The following is a 15847-nucleotide window of genomic DNA, read 5'->3' as shown; positions in this document are numbered from 1 at the left end:
ACTTTTTTTTTACAGCAGCAGCCCTGGCTATAAGCTCTGCAGGCGAATGGTGCCACTGGGAGGCACCTCTCTTTGGGGTGGGGGGGGCACCAGCTCAGAGACCAGGGATGGCAGCAGCAGCTGCCCAGAGGGCTCCCAAAGAGGAGAGGAGAGGAGACTGAGGGAACAATCCACAAATGAGGGTGTTTGATAAAGGGGGAGAGGCCGCCAGCTCTGCATGAAATGGGTGATGGAACCAGGCTCCTGAGCCCCACAGGGGAGCTGCAGAAAGAATGTAGTTGGTCAAGGGAGCCAACTAATCTTAACTCACAAGGTTATAAGGAGGCTTACATAAATGCACTGTGAAGGGGTGTAAAAAAAGGGAACAGCCATGCTGGTTTTGAGAATAGATGGTTACTCACCACAGCTGGTGAAGGGACATGAATACTGGCAACAGATCGAGGTCTTATATGATTAGCTAAATGGCACAGAACCACCCCATCCATTAATGCTGCTCCAATGTCATCTGGCAAACTGACCTTCAATCGCGACTCTAGATTCTAGGAAAATAAGAAAGTACAGTACAATAAAGATAATGCTCATTTCAAGGCCACTTTAAAAGAAGACAGGTTTCATATTTTCTGTGTGTATTATTTAACTAAACACATTCAAATGACATGAATGTTAACTCTGCAAACCAAGGAATTCGTTTCAGACAGAATAAAATTACATTGCGCAGCTGCTTTATTTGTTCTCTCTCTTCCCTTAAGTGCTCCATTTTCCTCCTCATTGTGAATCCGGGGTCTACAGCACCGTAGTCCTGGCGAGAGCGGCCAAAAGCTGCAAATGGGACAAGGAAAATTTGAGGAGGTTTTGTTTCCTTAACTGCACTGTTCACAAGAGTCACTACCAGCAAGACAAAAAGCCACTGATATTAAAACTAAGCTCAGTAAATGTAAGAACGTTCCTGTACCACTTGATGACTTCAATCAGAAAATAGCTTTCTGTGGGAACCTGGATGAAGAACACTCTGGATTTACGCAAATCAACAGAAATCAAGCATATTGTTGACAGTGTGGTGAAGCATACAATTCCAGGGTGGTGTCCAACTAAGTCAGGCTTAAAAGCAGACTCAGGGACATCAAGCCACAACAACTCATTTTAATGATTCAACTGAGCTGGATACAACCAAATAACCTTTGCTAGTTTTGTACAACCTGCATATGACTATTCACATCCTTCCTGGCCACCTCTGTATGATTCTCTGCTGAAGATCACCTTCTATTGTGACTATTTGATTCTCTTACAGCAGTTTGTGATGGACTTCTCATGCAATTTCAGCATATGTGAAAATATATGGATTATATATCCCAGCTTCTAAGAAACCCAAAGCAAGACTGATAAGAGCAGTTCTATCCTTTTGCCACCTCCAAAATAACCTATTTTTCATGCATCCCTTAGATGTTCAGCATGTGTGGAATGGTGCCTACCTGATCTGGGCTTCAGTCCAAAAGGACCATGAGAACTGCCATCGGCCCTTTCATAATCCTAGGGGTGGGGGGAGAAGGGAGATGTCAGAAGGCCCCAAAACGTAACTAAAGTCACACAGAAGATTGTTTTTATGTGCCAAGTCTTCCTTGATGGAAAGGGGGAAATGTTGTGCTTTCTTAAAAAATTTAGCTCAATTATAATACTGTATTGGGGGAGATGCTACACCAAGATTGCTCACTCCTTTCTCTCTTCTCTGCATGTGTAACAGACATTAACTAAAGACATTGGCGCTCTTGGTGGAACTTGCAAGCAAAGAAGCAAAAAAATACCAAGGACTCAGGCCAAAATGATGATTTGCTAGATATACGATTTTCAAGTCTTAAGTGAATTTTATTCCTTTTACATATGAGATGAAAACTCCAGGACAAGGCCCTGTTTCGATATTCTTCCTCAGCTGGAAAATTGAGAGACCCTATGTTAATTATCATGTCGAAGTATTGTAATATATTCACAGTATAAATTTATAAATGTATATATGAAATTTACACACACATATATATAGGAAATATCCAAAGCAAGTTAATCTTACGTAAATCCCTTGGAGTTTCAAGGTCGAAGTATACCAATTATGTCAAAGTAACTGACTCAATACGTTTGTGGAATTTAAAGGAAAGATAAGGTGTGGTCTGCTAAAGCGTTAAAGTAACAGTGGTACAATTCAGATTGCAATATATTTTAGTACAATTTACTGGAAAAAAATTAAAGCTGCAGCGATACGGTTGAACTTTAAGTTAAGGTATATACATATATACATTTGTGAATTTATACTGTAAATATATTACAATACTTCGACATGATAATTAACATAGGGTCTCTCAATTTTCCAGCTAAGGAAGAATATCGAAACAGGGCCTTGTCCTGGAGTTTTCATCTCATATGTAAAGGAAATAAAATTCACTTAAGACTTGAAAACCACATATCTAGCAAATCATCATTTTGGCCTGAGTCCTTGATATTTTTTTTTTTTTTGCTTCTTTGCTTGCGTAGCAAACATTGGCTGTCGCCAGGGGAAGCCCCAAGGAAAAGAATGGGGCTTACACAGGGGAATCTTTTCTTTGGAACACAAGCAACACTTAAAACATTAATTCATCAAAAATTCATTCAATAATTTTTTTAATTTTTATTTTTTTGGTCATGAAAATGGGATATACCTTAAGCAGTTAGAAGCTTACTTTTCTGTGTTTTTCTGACATACATTGTAGGTAATGTATAATATACAGGTAATTCTTCAAAAGAACTGCCGTTGTACAGTATTCTCTAATTTAGCAAAGAATGACACATTTCATGTGATTTCCATGCGGCGGTGTTAACAGGTAGTGAAAAACACACTGACACAAACACACTTGTACCTCGGACGACACAGGAGACTGTGGGGACACATTAGTATTATCACTGTCTTGCTAAAAAGAAACCAAAAGGATGGAATTATAAAATGAAAGATATGTTTTAAAATAAAAAATTGCATGATTATGAATATGCATGATATACAAGTATTCTTATACATAGATGTATGATTAAACATTTGTATGCACACCAAAATAGCAGCAACAACTAAGACATGATTGCTCAGCAGTTTCACAATGAAGGATTTGGAAAGTTTCTGAACCTTCATCCTTCTGCAAGTGGAACAGTGTGCCATTTTTAATACTGCATTTATGGCGCTGAACTCGGGAAACTGTCTGCTGGAGAGTTCAAACTGGATGCCATGGCCAGCTGGAGAAAGCAAAGAACTGAGCACAAAGCTAACAATGGGAAGCCCTAGTATTCACTGGGGAGTGTGGTCAACATCTACAGTAAAGCTATTAACTGTCATCAAATGGTCAGATATAGAAGTCCGGGTCTTTTTGTATGAGCTTTTTTTAAAAAAAAGATATCTGGCTTCTTAATCTTTCTAAATTCCCACTGGAGTTTGCCCCTGAGACATCCACCAACCCCCTTAAGTTGAAGAACTCAGTGTATCTGGTGAATAAACTTATTAAGTGATTAATTAAAAACTAGGTGTTATTTGGGAAGCTTCAACAATATAAAGACAGAGGGGAGTTGGGACACACACACACACACACACACGATCCAGCTGCACTAGGAATTCTGCCAGTGAACTTTTAAGTAGAAACTATGACCTGGACACTTCTGCATTCAGGCAATGACTGGGTTTATCACATTTTCCCATTTTATCACATTTTGCCCGATTTGAGGTAACATTTCAGTCAAAGACCCGAAGCAAAACAATTCCTGCAGTGCATGTGTTTGGGTGTCTTGCTTTCTTCTCCTTTTTTTTCATTTTAAAACCACTTTGTCAAAGAATTTTTTTTATGTCAAGGTTTTAAGAAAACCAAAGATCCCACTGGTTCCTGCATTCCAGAATACCCACTCTTTCAAAACAACAAAGCTGATTCAAATCAAAACTGCTAGAAATGAAAAGTGTGCACCTTACCCCATTTGCCGCCTAATACAGAGACAGCACCTTAAAAAATTAACATTACCAGCATGCACTGCCACTGTTAAATCACTTAGTGGAGTTGGCAGTGACAATGAGAGAAGCAATAGGTGAAAAAAGTGGGGGAGACCCTAAACTCAATGCGAAGTTCGAGGAACTGAGCCTCAACACTTTAGAAACTCATGCTGACAAGACACCATGGAAACAAAGCATCAAGCTACCCTACACTGGACAGAATGAATTCCATCTTTACAAGCAGCATCGGTTTCCCAGAGGTTCAGAAGTTTTGTGCATGAGCCTAAAGTAAGATTTCTGGTGATATTACAGCCAATTGGATCAGCACAAGTTCCAATTCCTTATGTAGTGGCTTCTTATCACAGTGCTAACTCACCTCATCATTTTCATTGCCACTTGAACTCTTCCGGGAAGACTTGTACTGAAAGGCAAACAGTTTGTTTTAAATAGCTGTTTATAGCATATCATTTATGTGATGTTTCCAGAATCCACTCCTTAGCTGTGCTGTTGCCTTCTGGACCTGTGGCCACAGCTCATGCCTTTTCATGCTGTCCACAATGTCAAAAGTCTCATGGGCATTTTAGGGTGGCAACTGGCAATTATTGTGATTGAGTGGGCTGAATCCTGCCCACGGGTTAACGATCCGCAGCTTAAATCTTCAAGTACAACAAAACATATTACATGTTCTAAGCAAAAATAAACGGAAGGACATATATTTTACTTCCTTCCATATTGCAAATGTCTTTCGCAAAGCCACAGCATGGAATGTGTTTCTTCTCCACAATGTACTCAAAACTGGATGTTGAGGAAGCTAGTTTAGCAACTGCCTTTCTATAAAATTACTATTTCCAGAACAAAACTGCTTTAGGGTGTGGTGGGGAACTTGTGGTCTTCCAGGTGTTGCTGGACTTCAACTCCAATTATTCCTAATAGTTTCAATATTGTGATATATCAACAGGTAAACATCATGATATATCAATGGAAACTGCTACTACTTAAAGGTCTAAAACTGATAAATGATGATATTATCAATCACTTCATGGTCACTTTCAGCAGCAGGCAAGCCAAAATGCATCCCAACAGGACTTTTGGTTTTGGGCTTGGTTAACAAATGGCAATATTTAGGACAATCCAAAGTACAGCAATGAGTCATAGTGAATACAAATAATCTGAGACTGTCAAACTGCCAGCAGGCCTGGTAGGAGACAGAAGCGGCAGCAGCCTGAGGATGGCAGAATCGGGGGGGGGGCAGAAGCAGTGGCAGCCTGCAAGGCCTTGCAGTGGTGGCGGCAGTAGTGGTGGCAGCCTGCAAGGCCTTGCAGCAGTGGCAAAAGCGGTGATGGCCTGCAAGGCCTTGTCATGGTGGTCACAACCATGGCGATCTGTGAGGCCTTGTGGTGGCAGCAGGAGATGTTGGCAGAAGTAGAGGTGGCCTACAAGCCTTGCTGAGGCAGGCTGTCACAGCTTTGTCCGCCTCCAACTACCGCTAGGAGGACTTGCAGGCCGCTGCCACTTCTTTCCACCATGGAAAGGCCACGCAAGCCTTACTGCTTGTGCTGCCGTAAGGCCTCGTCATCTCCTGTCGCTGCTACGAGTCCCTGCAGGCCACTGCCGCTTCTGCTTCTAAATCCTATCAGCACTGCGAGGCCTCACAGGCCAATGCCGTTATACCTGCCACTTCCCCCCGCCGTGAGGCCTCACAGTACACTGCTGTCACTCTCTGTCACTGCCAGAAGAGTTCCTTCCCGCAGTGGTGCTGCTAGCAGAGGGACTCATGAGCAGTGGCAGTATCACCAGCGATATATCGCTGAGCGAAACCATCATTGTACTCTGCCCTCATACGATGCAGAAGGAGAAACAAGGAGAGGTGCCGATACAGTTTGTTCCCCCCTCTGCATCTTTAACTGCTCGAATGAAGAGTGTTCAGCTGCCCTTACCTCAGCCGAGCAGTTAAAGGAGCCCCCCACCCCCTCCTGTGAGCCAGCGGTGGTGTGGGGGCTCTGTGAAACTGCTCAGCTGAGGGGAGTATGGTTGGTACTCCCTGCAGCGAGCAGTTAAAGGAGCGCTGGTGTTCTGCCCACTTGCCCATGAGTGGGGGGACTGCCGGGGCTATCTGTGCTGGGGAGGGGGAACCTTCCCAATCCCCAGCTAAGCTGTATTGTCCCAGCCCATGAGCCCCGGGGTGAAACTGCCTTAGTTCCTGCGGTGAGAGCTGAAGCAGCTACACCAGGTGCCTCACAGGCAGAGGCCAATGCAACTTGTTTTTCAACATTGCAGTATATTGCCAAACCAAGATTTTTGGCTGGTGATACACCATGATGTTGAAAAGCTGTTATTGCCCAGCCCTAGTCTTAACACTTCAATGTTTAGCAGGTGAGAATGTGAGGTTTAGCTGCTGATAACATTGCAGTGTTGAGCTGGTGAGTTATCATGATACTGAAAACCAGGTATCACCTTACACACGTTGTGCTTTGAGATATATTGCCAGCTCAAATATTATGAAACAATTATCATGATGTGAACTTCAAAGCCGTTTTGGACGATCCCTGATCCCCAGCCATTTTGACAAGGGATGTTGGGAGGCTACGATCTAGAGGACCACAGGTTCCCCATCTCTAGGTTAAAGGTGAGGCTCTGAAAGTTTGGAGCTACAGGATTCCTCTCTGCCTGCACTGCAATATAAGTGAAATAATACTAAATGTCTGTAACTTGTATTTCTTAATCCAGACATATCCAAAACTAACCCCATCTGCACACATGGTTTTGAACAGTACCTGCCACCACTACTTCCTTAAATCACAGTATCTACAAGTTTGAGCAAGGACCCCATTCACATGTCATCTCAGTAAAATACCGCCAAAAGAATTCTTTGCCTCATCACCCATACAGTCACACCAACTCTCACTGATTATTCAGTTAAGGCAAAGAAATTCTTTACTCAGGCAGCTTATGATTACCGGATTTTTTGCTCCACAAGGAAATGTCTGTGTATCTTATGGAGTGAATGCGTGGTCCCTGCAGCCGAATTGCCCAGGGGCGAAAAGCAGATAGTGTTTTTTTTTTTTAAGAAAGAGCTAAAGTCTAACAAGAGGGAAAGACAGTGTTGAAAGGAAGCCACTCAGCAGCTGATTGCAAGAGATTGGGGAGGGAGATAAGGGAAACTAACTCCCTTCCCGGCCCCAGCCCTGCCCCCTTGCCCAGGCCTCCATAGTTGAATGTTCTGCAGAGGAGTATGTTTTCTTCCCCAGCAGCATGTGACTGGCTGATTAGATTATCTGTCTGGAAACTGTAGAAATGGCTCCCTTTCCTTTCCTAAAGAAGCTGCAGAACTGTGAGTTGAACCCCATAAAAACAGGATTTTTTTCCTTTGCAAAGCAAGCTCAACAACTTTGAGCTGATACTCAAAAATGGAGCTTTCCCCCTTTGCAAAAAAAGCTGCACAACTGTGAGCTGATGCCCCCCAAAACAGGGCATTTCCCATTTGCAAAAGAAGCTGCACAACTTTGAGCTGATTCCCCCCCCCCAAAAAAAACCCAGGGCTTTCCCCCTTTCCTCCTCTAAAAATTAGGTGTGTCTTATGGTCAGGTCCGTCTTGTGGAGCGAATACGGTACTCCTCCTGCCCCATCTCAACAGATGCAGCCCCCTTTTTTGGAACCCAACATGGAAACTGCATGGATTGGGGAGAGGGAGGATTCTGAAGCGGCTACGTGACCATTTTAACCGCAAATATCAATCAAATACTGATTTAAAATATAGTTTGCTTTGAAGTGTGACGTTGTATTGCGCTTGCTTGTCTTACAGTACATCCCTGAATTTTTAAGTGTCATGAGTGAAACATCTGACAAAGTCAGCTTCATAATGGAAAACATTCTATATTTCAATCCAACTTGAAGCTTTGCACAGAAACCTCAGTTATGCTCACTGGGTTCCAAGGGAATGTGTTCTATCCTCAGAAAGCAGGGAATGCCCTCTGGTGGTAAACTCTTACTTTCAAATTTAAGCTGTGTTTCTGGTTCTAGAGTTCAACACAAAGTCAAAGAGAAATGCCTACCCCACCTACCCCACTCACCTACCCCACTTCTCACCCCCCCTCCCACTTTTGTCACTGTTGTTGGCCTGCCTTTAAATTTAAACCTGCTTGTCTGACTGTTTTTGAGAGGGGAGCCTTTCCCCTCCCCCCCTTTTCTTTAAAATAATAATAATAATAATAATAATAATAATAATTAAAATACTGTGGTAGAAGGCTGGGTGGAACAAAGCCGGGAAGCTGTTAAAAATCTGGGAGACTGAAGCAGGAGACCATGGTGGGCGCAAAAAAAAGCACAAGGGAAAGAGGGGGTCAACCCCAATGCATTTTAAACCTCCTCTCAAGGAGTGGGAGTGAGAGGAGAGGTGGGCTGAAGAGGGCCACGAGGAGGCACAGGCCCAACCTGTTGGAGGAAGGCCTGAGCCCAGAGTCCCACTGGGAAAGACCACTGGGTTTTGCCTCCCCTCCCCCTTTAAATATTTTTTTTATATTTTTTTTTTAAAAAAGTTAAACAATTAGTTATTGGTTTATTAAATACAGTTATATATTACAATTATACATTTTTGTTATTTAAACTATAAATATCATGAAATTATATTTCATTTTTCTCGAAGTGACACACCACCCGAGTTATACTCAGTTTTTTTGGCGGATTTTGACACACCAAGCTCAAAAGGTTGCCCATCACTGCCCTAGAGCATAATCCTGCTCAAACTCTTTTTGCACGCTTTCAGCCTCTTCTTCTTCTTCTTCTTCTTCTTCTTCTTCTCTTCCATAATTTGCATCAACTTTTAAAAAAGAGAGTTTGGTATAAACCATTGTCTGAGGTTCAAATAAGTCAAATTAGGCTTTTGTTATATGCTTTGAATGGACGAAGATGGAAGTTGACACTGAAGTACTGTAGCACTGAACTTCAGCTGTTTTTCAAAGGAGTAGTTTTTGTATTTAGATTGTGTGCATGTTAAGGTGCTACACTCACTATGCCAGCAAGTTTGGAAAACTCAACAATGGCCAGAGGATTGGAGAAGATCAGTGTGCATCCCAATCCCAAAGAAGGGCAGTGCCAAAGAATGCTCCAACTACCTCACAATTGCACTCATTTCACACGCTAGCAAGGTTATGCTTAAAATTCTACAAGGCGGGCTTAAGCAGTATGTGGACCAAGAACTCCCAGAAGTGCAAGCTGTATTTCGAAGGGGCAGAAGAGCCAGAGACCAAATTGCAAACATGCGCTGGATTATGGAGAAAGCCAGAGAGTTCCAGAAAAACATCTACTTCTGCTTCATTGACTATGCAAAAGCCTTTGACTGTGTCGACCACAGCAAACTATGGCAAGTTCTTAAAGAAATGGGAGTGCCTGATCACCTCATCTGTCTCCTGAGAAATCTCTATGTGGGACAAAAAGCTACAGTTAGAACTGGATATGGAACAACTGATTGATTCAAAATTGGGAAAGGAGTACGACAAGGCTGTATATTGTCTCCCTGCTTATTTAACTTATATGCAGAATTCATCATGCGAAAGGCTGGACTGGATGAATCCCAAAACGGAATTAAGATTGCCAGAAGAAATATCAACAACCTAAGATATGCTGATAATACAATCTTGATGGCATAAATGGAGGAGGAATTAAAGAAGCTTTTAATGAGGGTGAAAGAGGAAAGCGCAAAATATGGTCTGAAGCTCAACATCAAAAAAACTAAGATCATGGCCACTGGTCCCATCACCTCCTGGCAAATAGAAAGGGAATAAATGGAGGCAGTGGGAGATTTTACTTTCTTGGGTTCCATGATCACTGCAGTTGGTGACAGCAGTCATGAAATTAAAAGATGCCTGCTTCTTGGGAGAAAAGCAATGACAAACCTAGACAGCATCTTAAAAAGCAGAGGTGATTTCAGAACCACTGGCAATAATCTTTGAAAATTCCTGGAGAACAGGCAAAGTTCCAGCAGACTGGAGGAGGGCAAATGTTGTCCCTATTTTCAAAAGGGAGGAAAGAGAGGACCCAAACAATTACCACTCAGTCAGCCTGACATCAATACCAGGAAAGATTCTAGAGCAGATCATTAAGCAAACGGTCTGTGAGCACTCTAGAAAGAAACACTATGATCAATAAAAGTCAGCATGGGTTTCTGAAAAATAAGTCATGTCAGACTAATCTGATCTCAGTTTTTGACAGAATTACAAGCCTGGTAGATGAAGAGAACGCTGTGGATGTAGCCTATCTTGATTTCAGCAAGGCCTTTGACAAGGTGCCCCATGATATTCTTGTAAAGAAGCTAGTAAAATGTGGGCTAGACAATGCTACCATTTAGTGGATTTGTAATTGGCTGACTGACTGAACCCAAAGGGTGCTCATCAATGGCTCCTCTTCATCCTGGAGAGAAGTGACTAGTGGGGTGCCACAGGGTTCTGTCCTGGGCCCAGTCTTATTCAACATCTTTATCAATGACTTGGATGATGGGCTTGAGGGCATCCTGAGCAGGTTTGCAGATTGGGAGGGGTGGCTAATTCTGTCCCAGAGGACAGAATTACACTTCAAAATGACCTTAACAGATTAGACAACTGGGCCAAAGCAAACGTACTATGCTTGGGCAGAAAAATGAACGGCACAATTACAGGATGGGAGACACCTGGCTTGAGAGCAGAACATGAGAAAAGGATCTAGGAGTCTTGGTATACCACAAACTTGACATGAGTCAACAGGCTGATGCAGCAGCAAAAAAAGCCAATGCAATTCTGGGCTGCATCAATAGGAGTATAGCATCTAGATCAAGGGAAGTAATAGTACCACTCTATTCTGCTCTGGTATGACCTCACCTGGAGTACTGTGTCCAGTTCTGGGCACCACAGTTCAAGAAGGATACTGACAAGCTGGAACGTGTCCAGAAGAGGGCAACCAAAATGGTCAAAGGCCTGGAAACGATGCCTTATGAGGAACGGCTTAGGGAACTGGGTATGTTTAGCCTGGAGAAGAGAAGGTTAAGGGGTGATATGATAGCCATGTTCAAATATATGAAAGGATGTCATATGGAGGAGGGAGAAAGGTTGTTTTCTGCTGCTCCAGAAAAGCGGACATGGAGCAATGGATTCAAACTACAAGAAAGAAGATTCCACCTAAACATTAGGAAGAACTTCCTGACAGTAAGAGCTGTTTGGCAGTGGAATTTGCTTCCAAGGAATGTGGTGGAGTCTCCTTCTTTGGAGGTCTTTAAGCAGAGGCCTGACAGCCATTTGTCAAGAATGCTTTGATGGTGTTCCCTGGAGTTGGATTGGATGGCCCTTGTGGTCTCTTCCAACTCTATCATTCTATGTTTCTATGACATCACCTTGCCGACAAAGGTCCGTATAGTTAAAGCCATGGTTTTCCCAGTAGTGATGTATGGAAGTGAGAGCTGGATCATAAAGAAGGCTGGTTGCCAAAGAATTGATGCTTTTGAATTCTGGTGCTGGAGGAGACTCTTGAGAGTCCCATGGACTGCAAGATCAAACCTATCCATTCTTAAGGAAATCTACCCTGAGTGCTCACTGGAAGGACAGATCCTGAAGCTGAGGCTCCAATACTTTGGCCACCTCATGAGAAGAGAAGACTCCCTGGAAAAGACCCTGATGTTGGGAAAGATGGAGGGCACAAGGAGGAGGGGACGACAGAGGACGAGATGGTTGGACAGTGTTCTTGAAGCTACGAAGATGAGTCTGACCAAACTGCAGGAGGCAGTAGAAGACAGGAGTGTCTGGCGTGCTCTGGTCCATGGTGTCAAGAAGAGTCGGACACAACTAAATGACTAAACAACAACAACAACAACAAATGTGAGAAACTGGCTATTTAGGAACTCTTTGTGTGAAGAGTTGCAATCTCTTTAAATTATACCAAATTTCAAGTAAGAGAGTGGAATCTGGGGGGGAGAATTTTTGTTCACTGAATGGATTTTCTTCCAGTATGCTCAATTTGTACAAAGCAATGTCAATCACACAGCACTTAGCTACATAAAGTGCTTTTCAGCACTTCCTGTGATAACCATACAAAATTGCTCTTTATTTTCATTTTATTCAGTAAGGAAATCAAGGGCCTCAGTGGATCTAGGTTTTGGACCTCAGTCTGTAAGTACAGCCAGACACAACGTATATTTTCCTTGCATATCCTCCAAATGCTTATTGCCTTAAAACAGAAAAGCTAGGAAAGCACTAGTTCACAGTAAAGCAATCCTCACAAGCTGAACATGCAACATGAATTAATGCACAAAACCAACTAGTATTTGACAACTTGAGCTGTCATTCAACAATATGCTGTTGAGGGGGGAAATTCTATTTCAGTTGTCCCTTGCCAAAAAGTATGGCCAGGGTGATACCTTAACCTAGGCTTTCTTTTTTTAATAATAAAATCTTAATTTTTGTAGAGATACTCAGGCCGCTAATCAGATTAAGCATCAAATTTGCCACCATAAAGGAACAACATACCTTGAAATATTCTTTTCTGATTTGCTTGCTCCGCCTCCTCTCCTCATTTTGCCAGATAACTGGCTGCATGTCCGGCCAGTGCTGCTCATCTGGGTGGTCCTTCCGATTCTCCAGTGACTGATGGGAGAAATAAGTTGCTTCGTAAAACCAAAAATTCCACTCTGACCTTCCAGCAAGCAGTTCAGATTAAATTACGTAAAGCCTGGTCCTCAGAGTGGTCTGCTGGAACCACCCTCAATGAAAAAATAAGTAGGGGCTCCCCAAACCAGGGATGTGGAACCTTTTTCACAGTCAAAGATCACATTCTTTCATGGGCTGCCTTCTAGTGGCTAAGTGCCAGTGGGGTTTGGGGCAACAGATGCATAATAGGCTACAGGTCAGTGATGCAAAAGTCAGAGGTTCCTACACAGCCTTGGAGGGTCACATATGGTCCCTGCTCTTGAGGATCCCCACTCCTGTCCTAAACAAAGAGCTCTGAAAATCAGAGAAGAGTTGTGTTCCACCTGTCTACTGGCTGCACAGCTGGATTCACCCATCATTACTTCTTACTTAGGGCATTGTAAACTTGCTGATCAGAACAATGAAGATGTTCCTACTTCTAGTCAAGAAATTGAATTACATTTGGTACCAACCTTTTTGTTTAAGATAACAATACTGTGTGTAAAAAGTTTCTGAGAGGAAAAGTAGGAAGGTTAGGGTAATAAAATGACTATTAAAATATTACAGTGGTCACTAATTTTCCAATTTATTGTCATTATGTTCCTATTTAAGTAGCCTTACAGTTGGGTACAGGACATACAAGAGAATGTAGTGAAAAATATCTGAAGAGACTGATGCACACAACTACCTCATTCAGGCACAGCACTAAGGTGTGCTTTATACAAACTCCTTTGATGTGGCCATTCTGCTTCCATTTTTAATTAGCCAGAGTTTAGCATTATATCTGAATATGGACAAACTGTGATTAAACTATGGTATACTCAAACAAGCCAGTTTCAAATTGTGGTTCATGAAGCTGGCTTGTTTCAATAAACCGCTACACTTGATCTTAGCCAGAAGGCTGAGAAGTGATAAGCGGTCATAAAATTAACTACATCTTGGGGATAATGCTAAATTGTGTTTAGCTGAACACACGCGTGAAAGCTTTTAATCTCCTCATGGCTAAATAATGCCAACCAGGTTGCTGCATGTAGTTTTATAAACTTCCATGTCTCTGGAATAAGCATGCCTCAAATACAGTGGTACCCCAGGATAAGAACTTAATTCATTCTGGAGGTCCGTTCTTAACCTGAAACTGTTCTTAACCTGAGGTACCACTTTAGCTAATGGGGCCTCCCACTGCTGCTGTTTCGCTGCCGCCGCATGATTTCTCTTCTCATCCTGAAGCAAAGTTCTTAACCCAAGGTACTATCTCTGGGTTAGCAGAGTCTGTAACCTGAAGTATCTGTAACTTGAGGTACCACTGTATCTGAAAGACTGCTTCCTTCCCCACACTCTCCTGGGTGCCAAGATCAGCAAAAGGGGCCCTCTTGATAGTTCCTATGCCCTCAGAGGCTTGGGTAGACTCAGGAAAGGGCATTATCTGTGATGTCCCCTAAACTGTAAAGTTCCTTCCCAGCAGGTGTGTCTGACACCTTCATTATACAGCTTCTGAGGAATGCTGAAGACGCACTTCTTTACCCTGTATTCTATCAAAAGTTACAGCCAAATAACCAGGAAAAGGCGTGTTTAGGTCCCAATCAGGTGTCATCTTGTTTTGACATAATTTTTGCCACTAGTGTATATGCTGGAAGCCGCCCAGAGTGGCTGGGGCAACCCAGTCACATGGACTGAGTACAAATAAATTATTATTACAGTATTATTATTATTATTATTAGTGTCATTCAGCCCGTTAAAAAAACGGGCGCTAGAACATACCGGTATGTGAGAGGAGCGGCGGGGCCACGGCCTTCCTTCCCTTTAGCAGTGGGCGCTCTGCTGAGCCCACCTGGGCAGTGGGCACCCGGGAGAAGGCCGCGATGCGGCCTGTTTCATCGGGACGCTCCGCTGAGCCCAGCCGGGCAGTGGGCGCCCAGGGAAAGGCCGCGATTCAGCCTCTTTCTGCGGCGCCGCGTGGGGGGCCAGCTGGCCCCACACACACATCGTCGCCGCCGAAACAGGCCGAATGGGGGCCTTCTCCTGGGCGCCCGCTCGCTCGCACGGGGAGCAGCGGTTGGCAGCCACAGGTAGGCAGAGGGGTTGTGGGGGGAGAGAGAGCGTGTGCATCCGCGTCCAATCCCTGTGTCCGTGGGGCACATGAGCAGTAGCGCGGACACAGGGACACAGGGACTGGACGCAGAGACACAGGGACTTTATTATATAGGATTATTATTACCACCTCCTGCCCTGGGACCTTCGGGTGAAGTGTGGGTTGATAATGGTGATGGTAATGGTAATAGCAGCAGCAGCAGCAGCAGCAATTCATCATGTGTCTGTTTCACTACACCATGGAATAGAAAGTTCTCCATTAATGGGGAGAAATGGCCTGATACATTTGTCAAGGCAGTTTACTCAAAAGGCTTGCACCTGGAGAAAGCAAGTTAAAAGTGCAATAATTTAAAGCACTTCTGGGAGAAAACAATCTTTTTGTATTCTGTTTTTGTTACATTTGTGCCAATGGCTAGAACTGTCAACTTCCCTCCAGGGCTTTATAGTACATTTGGCTAGTTTACCACCATACATGACCGTGGCCATGAAATCAAGCCAGTCAAGAAAGTAGGAGCAGAACTATCACAGCTGCTCAAGACAGTATTTTGGATGCTTGTGTATCTCTGGATTACCTTCCAACTGTATGGGGATGATGGAGAATTTGCTTCATCTGCTGAAAGGCTAGATGAAAACACACACAGTTTGTTAGAATTGATTTTTTCATCTTTTACACTAAGCCAAGTCAAGCAACTTACAATTATATACTTATCAGCAAAAAAGAGTCTTGTATCTAAATGACCTAGACATATGTTTTAAAAGGGGGAGGGAGGGAAATCATGGGCTGAGCAGGTGTGGGTAATCACATTCAGAAAGGTTGTTTACTAAGGAATAAACCAATCTAGAAAATCACTATGTTCTGGCTGTTCACAGCAGAGAAATCTTATAATAAGACGCACCTGACCATAGGACGCACCTAGTTTTTAGAGGAGGAAAACAAGAAGTTTTTTGGGTTTTTTTGCTTTCTTGAATTGTCCCAGGCATGGCAGCCAACTCCTAGAGGCCTAGGTGCCTTTGCCCCCCCCCAATTAAATAGTTGAGGAAGTCGTTCCCCCCCCCATGTTGATGGGCATTGTCATTCATATAGTGTGCATGCACTTTGTCTTGAGATCAATTGCAGCGGTTCTCAACCTGT

The 15847-nt window shown here is 43.2% G+C and overlaps 1 protein-coding gene across 2 annotated transcripts in view; it reads right to left on the bottom strand.

The window, feature by feature from the left end:
* Positions 1 to 6: 6 nt before the first annotated feature.
* The window catches only part of LRCH2 (leucine rich repeats and calponin homology domain containing 2), a 56265-nt gene continuing 40424 nt past the window's right edge, over positions 7 to 15847 (bottom strand). For both annotated transcript variants that reach the window (XM_060270449.1, XM_060270450.1), the window contains exons 13-19: positions 15288 to 15336; positions 12469 to 12585; positions 4359 to 4403; positions 2880 to 2930; positions 1470 to 1527; positions 710 to 819; positions 7 to 539 (exon numbers count right to left, since the gene is read on the bottom strand). In XM_060270449.1, coding sequence (XP_060126432.1) covers positions 327 to 539; positions 710 to 819; positions 1470 to 1527; positions 2880 to 2930; positions 4359 to 4403; positions 12469 to 12585; positions 15288 to 15336 — 643 coding nt within the window. In that variant the 3' untranslated portion in view covers positions 7 to 326. The remainder of the gene's footprint in view (positions 540 to 709; positions 820 to 1469; positions 1528 to 2879; positions 2931 to 4358; positions 4404 to 12468; positions 12586 to 15287; positions 15337 to 15847) is intronic.

The sequence above is a fragment of the Zootoca vivipara genome, chromosome Z (genome assembly GCF_963506605.1).
Source record: "Zootoca vivipara chromosome Z, rZooViv1.1, whole genome shotgun sequence".
NCBI classification, from domain to species: domain Eukaryota; kingdom Metazoa; phylum Chordata; class Lepidosauria; order Squamata; family Lacertidae; genus Zootoca; species Zootoca vivipara.
This window is presented reverse-complemented; position numbering and strand designations above follow the sequence as displayed.